General features: G+C 41.0%; 1 protein-coding gene across 2 annotated transcripts in view; it reads left to right on the plus strand.

Annotated features, from left to right (window-relative positions):
• The first annotated feature begins 491 nt into the window (after nt 1-491).
• Nucleotides 492-17,166, plus strand: part of ANK2 (ankyrin 2) — a 347,388-nt gene continuing 330,713 nt past the window's right edge. For both annotated transcript variants that reach the window (XM_044429261.1, XM_044429248.1), the window contains exon 1: nt 492-982. Coding sequence is in view for 1 of the 2 variants with exons in the window: in XM_044429248.1 (XP_044285183.1) it covers nt 908-982 (75 nt within the window). In the remaining variant the exon portion in view is untranslated. The remainder of the gene's footprint in view (nt 983-17,166) is intronic.

The raw sequence follows: 17,166 nt of genomic DNA on the forward strand, positions 1-17,166 counted from the left end.
GCGGCAGCTCCGCGCTCTGGCCGAGAAAGGACGCAGGCGGAGCGGGCGGAGGGCCGGAACCTTTAAAATCGTCTTAATTGCTCATTTACGAGTATCTGTGTCTCCGTCCTCCCCGCCCTTTCGCCGGCCAATCGCAGGCTACGCTGCCAGCAGCGGCGGCGGCAAAGCAAAGCAACAGTAGCAAGCCGGCCGTATTTCAAGGAGCTGTCCATGACCTCATCGAGAGCTCAGCCCGCCGCCTTTTCTCTCCGGCTCTTCCTTCCTCGAGTCACTCCTCGCTTGTGCAAGCGCCGGTGCCTGCTTGCCGACGGAGAGGGGCTACTAGAATAATCCCAGCGCGGCCGCTCCAGCCTCCCTCGCGCTCGCTTCCCCCACCCCGCCACTCCCGCCCCCGAGCAGCGCGCGCGCGCGCGCACATATATACACACGGGCGGCGGGTAGACGCCGCCGCTGCACCAAGTCGGGCAAGAGCGGAGCGGAGCGGAGGCGAGGAGGAGCCGAGGAAGAAGCGGCGCTGCTCCCGCCGCAGGATAGCAGCAGCGCCTCCGACTTGCCCGGGGAAGGTCATTCCTTGAGCGGGCGGCCGCGTGCCCTTCCTGCGCTCCCACGCCCTTTGCAGCGCCGTACAGCCCTCTGCAGGGTCGGAGGCGGCTGGCGGAGCATTTTTTGGCCGTCCGCGAGGCAAGCTCTTCTCGCTTGCTGGAAAGGAGGGCGCTTGCGAGCGGGACGGAGAGAGAGAGAGAGACAAGGGGATTTCTCGGGCATGGGCAGCCCCGCGCCTGCCTCCCGTTGGTTCCGGCCAGCTTAGAACCGGCAGCTGCAGACGGCGCTGGCGGCTCCCAGACGACAGCACGGCGGGACTGGACAAGAGGCGCGAGTGACAGGGGAAGGCTCCGAGGCTCCGAAGATGGCTTCCCCCACCTCCCCCGGGGCTCCCGGAGGCGGGACGTCGCCCCAAGCCAGCCAGGCACGCCTTCGGCAGGTGGGTGCGCTCTGACGACCCTGGGGAGGTACACGAGGGCAGGAAACGCCCTCTGCGGGGCACTTGCACCTCAGGCTGCAGCAGCTGGAGGCACGGAACCCTCTTCGCCCCCTCCTCACATACGCTTGCTTACACTTGCACGCCCGCTTACTCGCTTGCACTTGCACGCCGCGAGGCTACGATCTTCATTACACCTGCTTGGAAGAAGCCACATTGCCATCCGTGTGGGGTGCATGGCTGCAAGTCATTTGGTTTGAGTGGCAAAGAGTCTTGTGTCACTTTAAAGGCTAACACGTTTGGTACATTGGCGTTTTGTGGCCAGAGTCCACTTCATCAGCTGCGTTTGGGGATGGAGGACAAACTCAGGCTGCCATGCACAACTGTATGGGGACGAGCTGCTTCAGACACACTGCTCTGTCATTCAAGCTTATTGACACCAGAAGAGCTTCTCTTCTCCTCTGTGTCTTCATCTTGCTGCACTCTTTTTGGCAAATAAATCCCCAAATGACCACATTTGGTTCATACTCGTTGTTTGCCGTAAAAATGCACAACTTCCTATTGCCAGCCAGGCTTGCAAAAATGAGGCAGATCCTGTTATGCATATTGAACAGGCATGCTTACTTTGATAGTATATTCTGGGCATACATAATAGAGACACAATATGTATGTTGTTACTTCTGAACGTCCCTTGCTGAGCCTGCAGACCTAATGTGCCTTACAGACACCTATAACAGTGTAATAGCTGCATAATGCAGAGCAATAGCCAAACATTGCCCAAACCTCCATTTATCATTCTATACTTTCCAGATTTCTGTGCAGACATAACATGCTAGTAAAAAGAGATGGAACTGCAGACAGTTTCGCACACATGCATGCACCAAGCACTGCATCACTAAACCATTCTACTCATCTCATATGAAACATGTGTAACACACACACTGCCTGCCCCACCGAACGCACAAAATACTGTATTTGACAGAGAATTGTTTCCACATGATGAATTCAGCTCTTCTCATCCTCCATCTCCAAAACATATATCCTTCATTCTGACAGCATAAGCAATTAACTTTTTCCCATCAAAGAACTAGTAAACTCCATGGTGGGAGTGTCTGCCAATAATAATAGCTAGCCATTGCTCATAGTTGAAGCGGTCACATGAGATAAGATCACAGACCTTTACTGAAGGACACTGTTGCAAAGGAAGTGTATCATTTAACAGACATAAGCACCATCTGACATGCACAAACACTATAGTCAATGACCAGATTTGTATGTAATGACAATAAGAGTGACTGTCACTGAATTATGGGTCATTGTTGACTCACAGGCTGTCATTATGTGCAAACCCTGAAATAAGGCACAGCTAGAAACAACCCGGAGTTCACATCCAAATAACTACCATGGATTCTCTTCAATGAAGGCCCATCCTCACACAGTACTCTGGATTGTCACCATGTGCAAAGTAGGTCAATATGTTATTGAAGGATGCAGATTGTAGTCTGCACTATGCAAAACAGCATACTGCAGTTAGGATTATCCAAACTAGAATTTTGTGTGTCTGTCTACAGAAATGGAAGCATGTCTCAGAATCAGTAGTGCATTGCTGAAGACCGGATAGTGCAGAGGTGTGGATGTGACTTTTCATTGCTTATGCTGTTATGTGTTTTTGTATCATGAAGATAAGATGACTCTGATATGGTGCTTTCCTTGGTTACTGGCTCAGCCTGGATTTGATCATGAGTAAACAGCACTGGGAATAGGTAGAAAGAAAATGCCATTTGCAAGTGGCTTCAGCTGCAGTATTAGCAAAAGGAGACCAAAGGGAGATTTCAGTGACTGAATTGAGACATTTATTATGATAATCAAAAAGTCCGTATACCTTCATTTGGCATAAAAAACCTGTGTAGATTGTAGATATGTAGATTGTAGATTTTATATGGGCAACACATTTGATTTGCACAGTTCATACTGTCCTTGAACATTATCATGTTTCATAACTAAATCCCAACCCTAGTCTACTGTTCTATTTCTTTACTTCTTCTTAAGCTTTCTTCTTATTTTGATAGACTGTGTCATGGGCAAAGGTAATGTCTAGCTATGTGATTCGGAAACTAATGAATGTGGTTTCCACTGACGTCCATTAAATTGCCTAAAATGAATGTGTCTGCTGCAGAGAGTAGAGCGCAGCAAAATTCTATTAAGATTCTAACGGTAACCACATGGCTATGGGAAGTATGTGTGTGTGTTTGTGTGTGTAATAGGACTATGAACGTTGAGTATCTGTTAGCTTTTGAAGTAATAGAACAGCTATATCCACTGATACCTTCTATTACACCATATTTACTCATATGAAAAGCATTTTGATAAACATATTGTTATACACTTTCAATTTTTGTAAGTAGGCTTCAGCTATACCTAGAGATGAAAGTTTTGAAGTAAGACTGTAACACATCCATGGTGCTCTCTCTCTCTCTCGCTCTCTTCTTTTAATATCTTCTCGCACATGTACATATTTCCATATACAGGGAGAGAAAGGTTGTTAAGAGACAGGTGTACCTAGCAGGGATTTGCATTAATTGATGCAGTTGATGTAACTTGGTGCATCAGTTTGCATATATTCAAATGCTTGATAGAATTGTTTTGTCATTCTCTGCCTGGTCTAACTTTTCTACAGAGCTGCTGTCAATTGCAAATTCCTAAAAAGCATGCATGTGTATGTATATGCATACTTTGAAAGTGCTTTGGACAATTCTAGAAAAGGATGTATTTCAAGGTAGTGCCCTGTTAGTTCTCAGAGGATTAGTATTTGCTTTAGAAGTTCATTGGGGCCATGGAAGGCTTAATGTATGTAAAACATTTCTTAAAAAGTATTTGAAATAAATACTTCACCATCATATATTAATTCCTTCTTGTATGTAGTGTTTTTCATAAGTCATGTAGGGTAATAACAGAGGGAATGAAGTTCAAACAACCATGAAAAAGTTTCATGTAGAACTAGCTACACAGAGTCTAATCTGAAGGATTAGGCTGAAACTGTTAGACAGGTTCTCTCTCCTTGGCTGTTCTTGTTTTACTAGATGCTCCCAGATGGAGTGTTCCTAGCCTGGCAAATAAAAGACATCATGTAGGTATTCATCTTTCATTCCTTAGCACGTTTTTTTCTACCAAGAAAACAGATGGAGGTAGTGTTGTGAAAAGTCAGTAGGGCTATACTTGGAAGGCATCAGACCCCCTGTAAAAGTTTGTGAATGGGACAGAGTGATTGCATAATAAAAACCTCATTTGGAAGCAGCCAGTGTCAGCTGGAAACTGGAAGCAGAGGAAGAAAACTGAACATCAAACAGTTTTGTTTGAGTTTAATTTTAGAAGTGAGGAAAACAAATAACTATTCTTCTGAATTCATTCCCCAATCTCAGACCAGTAAGGAAAGCATTACAATAGGACTGAATTTAAAGGAGGTATTTGCTTGGTTATGGGTTGAGCTCTACTTTTATCTCATGAGTTTAGGTTGAGGGCCAGTTTATATGATCAGAACCAAAAGATAATGGTTTTTGTAGATGTTTAGCATTCCAGATTGCCGGTACAGAATTGTACAGTTGGATGCCTGCCTGTGCTTCCAGCAAAGTAAGTTGCTACCATTAATGCTGTTTTTGGTCACACAAGGAGCTTCTTTCCTTCCACAGTCCTATGGCAGAGCATTTGTATATGCAGTCTCTTTGCAGTCTGAAGCGACACAGACCACAGAGACTTCCACAAAATTCTGATGGTTGCATAAACTGATCCTAAGCATTTAGTTCTGAGTTCCTTTCATATGTCAAGGTGAACTTGGATTTGGGGAAGAGTACTAGCCTTGAATCAAGGGCAAGTGTAGAAGAGTTGTAGAGACTATCCTCTGGCTATAGAAGGGTTGGCATGCATAAGATTTGGACTGTTCAAAACGGGGAAATACAAAAGTAGGTTCACAGTCATTGCTGACCTATCACTTCAGATCTGAAACATTTATTCTCCCTGAAATATTGGGAGATGTAAATGTATTTTGTATTCACTAGCTTTTGAAATGTTAGTATTTAATAATATAAGCTTTAAAGTAAAAACATAAATTTGTTATTAGATGTCTGGTTGTTATATATCACGCACATCCAGATTTTAAAAAATGTGTTCTTAAATCAAGAACCAGAGGCATACAAAGCCTGGGAAATAGTCATTTCTCATTTTTCCTGGTTCTTTAGTCATTTCTCAACCTCTGAATGGCTCTCTGCCCATCTTTTAGGTGGCTGAGAGCCCTGTATAAATATTCTTGGATCTGATTAACTGCAGTTCCAGGCCATCTTTTTGTGGTCTGATGCTGGCAAGTCTGTGAATTCAGGCCCATTTGATCAAATTGTGCCTCTCTTTGACACCTGTCTTTCTTGTCTTCATATTTCTCCCTCTCCTTCCTCATATGTTAAACCCAACCCTCATTGCCTCAACCAATGGTCTTGGTCTGGAAAGTTGTGAATGATACAGACTTGGCCGGCTGCCAAAACCATCTTCATTACCTGGCTGAGCAACTGTTTGCAGGCTAGACACCTAGCATTCATTTCTAATGTTTAATGACAAAATAAATTGTTGTATGTAAGTAAATGACAGGATCAAAATGCAAATTCTTTCAAAATGGCTGTTCTCATTTATGAAAAATACAAACAACAGTCATGGATGAAAAAGCACCTATTATTTATATTTTTATTGATTGATTGATTGATTTGATTCATATCCTGCCTTTTTCCTACAAAGGGCTCAAGGCAGTTTATATCATTCTCCTCCTCTATCTTAATCCCCACAACAACAGCAACCCTGTGAGGTAGGTTGGGCTGAGAGTCTGTGACTGGCCCAAAGTCACCCAGTTGGCTCCATGGCTGAGCAGGGATTAGAACCCAGATCGTCTGAGTCCCAGTCCCATGCTCTTAACCACTACACTACACTGGCTCTCATATTCAATTTTTCATAATTGAACAGAGACATTTTGAAAGAATTTGCATTTATCCTGAGGATTAGTTGTTTACATGTTTACCAGAAGTCCATTTTGGCTGTGGAGTGAATATGTTATATGGAAGAAGAGGAGGGATGTAGTTTGTCAAGAGACTGTTGCAGAAGCTGCAGTCCCTGTTTCCCCCTTCCTAGTGTGGCAGTGTGGAAGGCAATGTTCATGCCTGGCTGCTTCTCAGTGTGTCTCTGATTTTCACTCATTGTAGGGAGCTGTTGGAGAAAACCCTTGGCCATGTTCACTAGGAATACACCATGGATGCTTGGGTGGCTTTAAAGGGGACCACACTGCTCTGAAGGTTCTATCTGATGTGAGCCCAAACCTCAGAATGGGCTTGCTTCCATTGGTGCTCTTGCCATCCTGTTCTCCCCAGCGCAGTTCTGCCATGCCATAAAGGGGGATGTACAATATTTTCAGTTCTGCTGCTCACATGTGATGTTGGGGGGCTGGGCACTGCATATACAAACATGTGCTCATGCATGCACACACCATTCCAGTCATTCTGGTACAAACAGTTCTTTAATTAATGCAAGAGGGAAAGAGTAATTGGTACAAGGAGGTCTGGAGAAGAAGGTGGGGAAATTGGCGATGTGGGAACAGTAGGGCCCCTTGGGGGACCACTTTTGGCTCTGGGCCAAAGGTTGTGCTCACCTGCCGTAAAGCATGGGAGAAACTGCACTGGAATGTACCATGAACAAGGCACCGACCCAGTTGATTTCAATTAAAATTGTGATATCTTAAAAAGGAAAATGTATTCTGTTTCAAGTATATTTGTGATACTTATCATTTGTACTTGGCTGATGAGCATGCCAAGGATCCACAGTCAGTTATGTTTTGGAATACCACCTACTTCAGATAATCAAGCTCAAGAGCAACCAGTGTTTTCTATTTCTAACAGAAGCTGTCTGTGTAGATTACTGATAGGTTGTCCCTTGTGGATAAAGCTGGATAGAGAATTAAAAAAGCTAGATGCCTGAATGATAAATACACACAACAGCTAACTTAAAAATGAGAGCCTGTCTGAATGAATGGTGCATTTTGAGCCAGATATGATAGGAATACAGGTTTGTTGGGTGTGGGGGAAAAGAGAATTTGCCCTACAAGGGAAACCAACACTGACTTCCTTACATAGACATTGTGAGACACAAGATAGATTTGTATAAAAACGGTGGGAAGGGACTGTTTAAACATACTTTCCATAAAATTAGAAGCCCCTGGGACAAAGCCAGTTCATGGACAGATGCTATCTGCTCTTTTCCCAGCTGCCAAGCTGGAGGTGAAAAATTGGAGTGAAACAGGAGTTGTAGCATTAAGACTTTCCAGCAAGGGTCTCAGAACTGGATCTCCCTGGCAACATTTGGAACAATGTTACCAATTTTAGGTTGTGTATGGGTTTTTATTATTATTGTGTATTGTTTTACTGTTGCAAGCTGCTTTAGATATTTTATAGAAAGGTGGTGTATAGATGCGTGCAATAATGTAAATAGAGCCAGGGCTTTGAAATATTGAATATACTAAGGCTTCTGATAGTACATAGAAGAGACTATTTTAGGACTTGCCCTTTTATTTTTAAAGCACACAGGTGAAGGGAATACATTCTTATATTAGGCAATCTCTGAAACAGATTCTACAGGATGGCTCAATGATTAGCAGTATAAGACCTATCATTCTCAAGGCAGCTGAAAGTTAAGCGAGATCAGTGCAATGCTGAGATCTAAGCTGATTGCGCAGTTTAAAAGAGACACTGACTACCAAATGTACAGAGATAAAAATAGTCACTCAACCTATTAAGTACTGCTGCCTTTGGATTAGATGGATGACTGAGGCCAAACTAGATATGACGCAGAGTTCTTATGTTTTCTTCTTTACCTCGCATTTAACAAAAGTAAATGGAAATCAGCTTTGGAAGGCTGCAATAGAAAATAGAACAACGGTAAGGAGAGGGTAATTCTTGTCATCATGTTGTTTTCCCATTTAACACCTAGCCTCCTGACAAACAGGTGAGGGAAATGCAGAATATATATTAAAATCCTATCACTTGTCCCATTTCAGCTGGTACTCCATTTTTAGTGAAAAGGATCATTAAACAAAGTAATATTAAATACTGTATTATGTCTAGTTCTGTCATGAATAATCACTGATAAAATTTAGCTGGTGATTATTCTTTTTGTGGAGGTGGAGGTGAAAATGAAACTGTGAAGACTGAAGCAAGCGTGTCATGATGAATTATCTAGTGCCAGCAAGTCAGCATCGTGGGTGAGACCAAAATAACAACACGAGCACTAATATCAATACCGTCAGTACCTACCCAATAATAAACTGCATCATCTGATCTTCAGCTAGAAAAATACCTTTCTACTCTTCTATTTTTCAAATTTATTTGGATGTTTTTTTTTTTTTAGTTTTCTGTGAACATTATACATCCCTTCTCTCTTTCTTTAATGTAATGTTGGGAAGTTGCCAGTTTAATTGTTACGGAGTTTTAAAGAATATGCATGGGCCAGTGGAATGAGTGGTACCTCTGGAGCTGGCAGATTCAGTCTCAAATTCCTGTTGTAAAATGGCCTTGAAGTTAGGGACGTGCAGCACTCAAATACATTCTGTTTGAACTTGACAGACTTTTAACACATTTCCAATCCATACTGCCATGTCCAGTAGCAGGCCACATCGGGTTTTTGGCTTTGGCTTCCATGAAGATGCTTGAAATATTTGAACAAATTTGTGAAAATTGCATATTCCTAGTGCATTTTTTAAAATTTACACAAACTGAGGCCAACTCAATAGATTTGGGTTGTTGCAGTTGTTACTGAAGCATTTAACATCGAAAAATATGGCAGTGTCCTCACTGCATATTGTACACACTCCACCTTGGTCACTAGTTGTTTTCTGATTTGTGGAAAATTGGGCCACCACTCCACAAGTGGTACAAATTATGAAAAATATTCAAGTTGCACACAATTTGCATACATTTGCACAAATGGTAGAGTGGAGGTCTGACTTTTATGCATTTCTGCCAGATTTTTTTTTAAAAAGTTTTGCAAATCAAAGACAGATTAAAAAATGGAAGTGGGCATGCCTGCTTGACTTACATCTGATTGCACTGCCATTAGTACAGAATTAATGCAATCCAGTACTGAATTCCAGAGAGCCTGTGAGGCTGAGTCAAGAAAATCCATCCAATTTCAGTTCCTTAAGATTCGTCACATATCTCTACTGCGTCAGTTCAGCAGACTGACTATGCTTACTTGTCATCCTGTGACCTGCCAGTTAGCTGACAATATGCCCTCCACCCAGGTTTTGATGTTGCAGGCAGTCAGTAGAAACAGGAACTCTGATGAATGGCTTAGATGAGGGTGGACAGTTTGGGGCCCAAGCATTACCTGTGACACTGTATGCTGAAGAGCATATGCACCAGCAATCCTGATAGATACAACCCTACCCTTGCTATTAACGGAGTGATCTGTATGGGAGTCTCTGGGGAATGGTGAGTGCAGCATATGTCAAAGTGAAGAGTATATGGATGCAGAAGAGTATACGCATGTGGATGCACTCTTGGAGGGCTGTGGACACCCTTGAGGCACTGTAGTAAAGGCCTTGAAGGTCCAAGGTTGTGCATTCCTAGCCTGGGCTATAATGTGTGCTCAATTTTTGTTTTTGTTTTGGTCTTCAAAGAACCTACGTTTGATCCAAAGGTTTGTTCACACAAATGAAAAGCACTTCCAGTCTTTTTCTGTGGGCTCCTGGTTTCCACCATCTCCCCTGCACAGCTGCACTTCTCCAAATCTCATTGTTCCTCAGAGTCAACATTTTGAGGGTCCATATGGGACTTGGTGGCTGCAGTGACCAGGAGGAAGTAGAAAAGACAATTCTTTAAATAGAAGCTTATTTGTGGCTCTTAGGAGACCGTCCTTCATTTAGGAAGTTTATTATGAACATATGACACTTCCTTTTTCTTGGTTGGCTGCCATCCAAATCAAATGCTATGCTATGCATTTGTTTTGGAAATCTGTACATTTGTGAAAGTTTCTTATATTTTAATACACCAGTGTGATCAAGCAGTGATATGTTTATTAGGTCTGGATTAATTGAGAGAAACTGATTTTCTGTTGGGAGAAAAGCTTTGGTGATCAGAAGAATTTGTGTGGCTACTGCAGAGGGGAAAAAGTACAGGTTTATTTTGCTCCCATACCAGTTTACTGGGAATGGATATAGGAAACGTGAGGCACTCAGGGAAGAATGAAGCAAGCAAGTGTGCAGGTGCCTGGTTTGCAGTATGATTGTGCTGTTCTGCCTCTGGTCTGTTCCTCGCTAAAATAATTAAACAAAATGGTTTGACTGGCGATCTTTACAATCCCGTGTATAGGAGGAAGCAGCAGCTTGAGAAATTTTATCTCTGAAGTTTTCTCTGAACTGTAAGCTTACAATACTCTCCATCTGGCCCTGTTTTCCCTCTCCTTTCCCCCCAAGCCTAAGCATCTTGAATCAGACATAAATCCCATTCAATTCACTGCAATTCACTCCCATGTCAGATTTCAAAGGAATCTTAGCCTTAAAACATAAGAAAATGGATTTTATTCTTTCCTATTCATTATCTGACATGCTCCTGGTGAAACAGAATCTAAAGTTGTGGCCTCCTGAACTTCCCGTATAATCCATGAAGGCTTCCAAATGCTTGGTGGGTGATGAGTAGTTTTCAAGTAGTGACTGCTTATAAGGAACAGTGTTGCATTCACACCTCTGAAGTATGAATTGTTTGCAAGATCCTGTCCTGGGATTAATGTTTGAAGACAGATTTTCGGAAAATTATCAGACAACACTGTGAAATAATAGTTGCTCATGGTTTTCTTCCCAAGTGCTGGGGCCAATTATGTGTGACTGTTCCACATTTCTTTTTGTTGGTAATCAAATCAAAGCTGTGGTTGAGTCATACATCACAGCTGGGATTCCTACTAAGGAAAAAAAGAGTCTGACCACACTGACACAGAGCAGTCTGAGAACTTTATAAAGTATCTTTCATTGCATCCACTTGTACAGATTTTTTGTTGTTGTTAAATAAAAGTCTGCGTGGTTGTAAAATATTCTGGCTTATCTACATGCTTTAATTGCTCCCATAGAGTATGAGGAGTACAATGGGGCAATGACTTGAGATTTCCCAATGGTAAAGGAATCTTTGTTTATGCAACAAAAGATTCATTCATCAAAAAAGCCTGCAAAACATCTGAGATGAGTGTTTGCTGTGTTAACCCTTTGAATTCAGTTGTGCTGTTGCATCTACAGCCTGATGTTCTACAGACTTGTCTGTTGTATTTGCATACCTGAACTCATTTCTGTTATCTTTCTTTGAACACTGCTGATAAACAGAGCATTAACTTATATCCTGTAGAAAGTTGTCTGGCCTCTTATTTTTGCCTATTACACAATATTACCAACACAAACTACTGCTTAATTGAATGCTTGGAAACTCAGGCTGCTAGCCATACTAATTTTGACTGCCTGCCTGCCTGCCTTTCATGTGGCTTGGCTAACTAGCACAAGCAAGCCATCTTGATAGGTTTTACTAATTTTTAATTCTTTTGCTCTGCCATTGATCATATTGTTCACTTATGTTTTTAATGCATAACTTGGAGGATGAGATTTAACAATTAAGAGAATTAATATGTGGAGGACATGTGTTAAGTCATGGGGCCAAACTAGGTGATCTCAGGGTCTCTTCCAGCCCCTTGCTTGGTGCTTGTGTTGGGATCAGTTCACAGATAGCACTTCATTGTCTCTTATTTGATCATATGACTGCAGTCTTCCTTAATCAGCTGTTCATCTGCATGTTATTGTAGGCACAACAAGCTGAACTTTCAGATTATTATTTCATCTTAGAAAACACAGGAAAATGGATTTAGCCCTTGCATCATATCATTTTCTAAATTGGATACCCACTGTCAGCCGCTTGAGTCCACAGGGGAGCCTGAACCATAACCCTTCCCAAATCACTTACTCCTTGTCCCTTCTTCCCTCCAGTGATCCATAGTATGCCTACCCCTAAATAGAAAGCCTCGCTCCCAGGGTTCAACCAACTGAAATTTCCACTTGTTGGAAGCTAGGAGACGAGTTCAGTTGCATTCACCTTGCTTTTCTAATTAGGCCTTCTGACAGATTGGCTGCAACAGCAGCTGGGCCAAGCGAAGGACTTAGTACCAAGCAGACTAGAGGCCTAAAAGACACAGACTCTTCCACAGAAGTATTGTAGATAACAATAACGGGCTCTAAAACTAACTTAGTACAAGGTATATGTTATTGTCCCCTAAACAAGGAAATGTAATAATGGACAACTGGATACATGTATATTCAGTCATGACATTTCTTGATGCCCTAAATGACCATGCCCTAGAACAAAAGGGAGGTAACCTTGGATTTAATCCTAAGTGGTGTCACCCAGGAGCTAACATGAAATGTAAATTTTGTTGAACAACTTGGAAAGAATGATTATAATGCTATCAAATTTAATCTATATATTTAAGTAGAAAAATGGCAAGAAAGTCCAACAAAATCACAGCTGACTTTGAAAGCAAGAATTTCCTTAAAATTAGAGTACTTGTAAAAGAAAGGTTGAAAGGTGGAGCCAAGAAGGTTAAATACCAATAGCATGCTTGGAGATTACATAGAACCACAATAATAGGATCTCAGAGAGTATGTTTCCCATAGGCTGGGAAAGGTAGTACCAAGTCTAAGAGCTCATTGGCATGATTAACGAGCAGGATCAAGGACAATAGCAGAGAAAAGAAAGCCTGCTTCAGAAAATGGAAGTCTTGTCCAAATGAGAGAAAAAAAAGAGATGCAAGCAGGCAATGAGAGATGCAGATACAAGAGGATTTTGAGAAGAACTGAATGGGCTTGGAAGAACTGAAGCACCAGTGGTGATGAAAGAAGTTGTTCTCAACCTTACTGTCAAATGGAAAGTTAACAAATTGCCAAGCCCAGATGGTATCCATCTTAGAGTTCTTAAAGAACTCAAATAGGAAATTGCTACTTTTATAACATTTTTCTAAGGTTATCCACTGTATAAGAGGACTGGAGGATGGCCAGTGTAACATCAGTTTTGAAAAACCATCTGGGATATTGGAAAAATTGTATGCCAATTAGTTTAATGCCTTTTCTATGCAAATTGTCTGAAGGCATTATTAAAGGCAAAACTAGTAAGCATATAGAAGGACAAGCCATGGTGAAAAAGAGTAAGTTCTTCCTCACTAACCTTTTAAATTTGGGTCCAAGAAGGATCTTTAATGGGACCAGTGCTTCTCATTTATAAGTGAAGTGGCAAGGTTTGCTGAGAATACCACATTATTTATGGTATTTAAAACAAAAAGGGATTGTGAGGTACACTTGGAAGTTGGGCATCAATTTCCAAAAGGATCTTCCCAAGCTAGCAGAACAAGCATCAGGATGACAAATGCAGTTCAGTGTAGCATGTGTAAATTAAGGCATGCTGTGGCAAACAACAAAAACAACAACTTCAGCTGATGGGATCTGAGCTAGTAGTGACTGATCAAGAAACAGATCTTGGGGTTGTGATGGACACCTTGATGAAAATGTCAACCCAGTGCACAGCTGCTATGAAAAGGGCACATCCATGCTAGACAAAATTAGGGAAGGAATTGAAAATAAAACTGCCAACAACTCCCCTTATACAAATCTTAGGTGTGACCACTCTTAGAATATTGTGCACATCTTTGGTTGCTGCATCTGAAAAATGACATGATTGAAATGGAAAAAGTGCAGAAAAGGCAACAAAAATGAGGAAAAGGTTGGAGCAACACTCCTATGATAAAAGCTTACAATATCTGGGATTGTTTAGCAAATGAATGAAGGAAGGAAGGAAGGAAGGAAGGAAGGAAGGAAGGAAGGAAGGAAGACAAGGTGAGAGATGACAGAGAATCCAAAATTCTCTGTGGTTTGGATAAATAGATAGGGATACATTTTTTTCTTACTCTTAAAATACTAGAAACCAAGGTCATGCCATGAAGCTTATTGGCGGGAGATGCAGGACACATAAAAGGAAGTATTACTTCACGCTATGCATAATTAGCCTTTAAATTTACTTTACAAGATGTAGTGGTCATGACCTATCTGTATAGCTTTAAAAGGGGACCAGACAAATCAATGGCGTTTAAAGCTATGAATGGCTACTAGTCCTGATGGTTATATGTTACCTCTCGCATCGGAGGCAGTATTCCTAAGTACAGCCATTTATGGGGAACATGGATGGGTGGGTCTTGTTGCACTCCTGTCTTGCTGGTGGATTTCCCATGTGAAGCTGGTTGGTCACTGTTTGAACAGAATGCTGGACTAGCTGAACCCTTGCTCTGATCCAGCATGGCTGTTCTTTTATTCGTATGTTTTTAAATTCTCTGAAGGGAAATGTTTTACCTTTGCTTGCCACCTCATTAACATTCAGTGTGTAGGCTTTCTTTTTGTTCTGCAAAGGAAAGCCTTGGTGGAATTTGAATGACCCTTGGATGTTGTTTTACACCGAAATTCCTGCTTAGTTCCAGTGTTAAACTTCAAACGAGAAAACATCTGACTGTGTGTCTGCATTGGGAGAGCCCACAACCAGGTTGGGGAGGAGGGAGAGAGGAAATACTGTCATTACTGAAAAGCTTCTCTTTTTTGTGCAAACATCTGGTATGTGTACTATTAGGAGCCTAATAAGGGACTTGTGGGGGCTCATATACACATGCACATGTATGCAATCAGAAGAAAATGCTTTAAACTCTGTAATGGATTTCTGAGCTTTGTTTCTATATGGGACTGAAATTGCCATGGCTACTTCTGCTTGGTAACTTAAGGCCTTGGTAACTTAAGGCCTTGCATGTGTGGCCTTGTTGTTTCTTTTCTTCTTCTCTGTATCTTTCTTTAATTTTGACCATGGTATCATTCTGGAATCCACATCTTGAGCAATAGTTCTGCAGCTTGCTCCTTAGATTTGTTTGTTTGTTTGTTACATTTCTATTCTACTCAATAGAAAATCATTTGGGGCAGTTTTGCACAGCCATTAAAAAAATAAATATAACATGGTGAAATGAAATATAAACATTTTAAAGTTTAAGATAAGATAAAACCAACATAAAACCAATTTGTTTATTGGATTATAAGTACTGAAGGCCATTTTGGATACATATGTGATACATGATGTACAATTTAAAATAATTTAGTTATTTTAGATATATTCTATATTTATATTTTAGATATAAAATCTTTACTTTCTCACCATGTTTTATTTGTAATTTTTAATCTGCTCAAATAGCAAGGTTCTCTGAGCAGATTATGTAAAGCTATATATATATAAAATAACTGTATAGGACACAATCTTACCAATATTTAGACAGAAAAAAAATCCTTACAGTTCCTATCATTCCTCAGCCCCCTATAAACATGCATAGAATTGTGCCCATAATGATAAAAACAGTCATATAATCCAATCCTAAATAAATAAATAAATGTGTATATATAATCTTTTCACAGTTACAATTTCATGCTTATATTTAGCATTATTTAATTATGCAGTACTTGGTGAAAATTTTGTTTTTTAGATGTTGGAGGAGGTGCAGTGTGTGAAGTTTGATCTGTGATTTATTTTTATTTAATTTTACTTTGGGTTGTATCTAACAATTTCCTTCCAGTGGTGAAACAGAACCAATAGAGAATGAATTATCCCTCTTCTTTGCATTTTGCCACACACCCTACAAATCTGTTATCAAGTGTTGGGAGATTCTTCACAGAAAATTGGGGCCAGGATGTGGGAGCATGTAGGGAAAATGGAAAGAAAACTCCTGTTGCATGACTGAAAGTCATCTTGCATAAAGTTAGTATAGGATTGCAGTGCTCCTTCCTCAACATGTTTTAAAGTCAGTTTAGGGTTAGAAGAAAGCCTCTGATCTCAGAGACTTCTAAGGATCTTATGCCTTGCTGAGCTGCTGGAAACTGAGACAGACAGTTTTTGCCTCTTTGATCTATTTTTAATTTTTTCCTAGATGTGTCTCTGGACCTTTCTAGAGCGGTTGCAAAGCCAGGGCTGTGGAGACTATATGATTTTGGTATATCCTGGTCCATCCTTTCTCTTCCATCCCTGCACATCAGAACACTCCCTTTTTATTCTGTTAGGTCATCCAAAGCTGCTTTTGTGACCTTGGAAAGTAGGCACTGCTTTTGTTTTTGTTTTTGTGGTGGTTGTGAGCGGAGGGATCAGATCTTGACGTTCCCCCTTGTAGCAGTGTCTTTGACATGTGAAGAGGGAATCAGGCAAAATCCTATGGTCCTTGGGATGGTCTCCAGGGACTGTAGGATTGTGCTTTGAATTGATTTATTAGTTCAGTGGTTTCCCTTAATGTTTATTTTTATTCTCTATTTAGAGGGAAAAATTTCCCAAGGCAGCTTCCAAAAACTGATATAAACACAATACTAAAACAATAAATTATCAAGTCCGTCTTTAATAAAGCCACTTATTTATTTATTATATTCATATCCTGCTTTCCCCCCCTTTTATAGAACTCCAGCAGCTTACATAATTCTCCTCCTTCTCTCAGTCTTATCTTCATACCAACAATAGTTTTTCGGCCCCAGGCCAAGACCTTTTTATTTAAACGCTGTTTTAACTGTTAATGGTTTACTTGTTGATTTTAAATTGACCAGGCTGTTTCCACTATTTTATTTTATGTATTTTATTTATTTGATGATTTTTTTTGTATTTTATATGGGATTTTAATGATTGTAAGCCGCCCCAAGGCTCATGCGATGAGGCGGCATATAAGTTGTCTAAATAAATAAAAATAAATAAAACAACCCTGTGAGGTAGGTTGGGCTGAGAGGCTGTGACTGGCTCAGAGTCACCCAATGGCTGTGTGGGGACTGGAACCCTGATCTTCTGAGTCCCAGTCCCAATTAAAAGCTGAAACATACCATTCAGTAAAACATGAAGTTCTAAGGAATACTGAAACAGTAGCTGAAACCAACGTGATTCAACATCCCTTAAAACCTATCATAAGAAGAGGCTTCAGAAAATAAGTGTATTTTTAAAACTCCTTTAAAGGCCTGTAACAAATGACTCTTATGCAAGCCGGTTGGCATTGTGTTCTGCAACCATTGGATGACAGCTGAAAAATCCCACTTAAAG

This window comes from Varanus komodoensis, unplaced genomic scaffold (genome assembly GCF_004798865.1).
Source record: "Varanus komodoensis strain SLA01 unplaced genomic scaffold, ASM479886v1 scaffold2, whole genome shotgun sequence".
In the NCBI taxonomy this organism is placed as follows: Eukaryota; Metazoa; Chordata; class Lepidosauria; order Squamata; family Varanidae; genus Varanus; species Varanus komodoensis.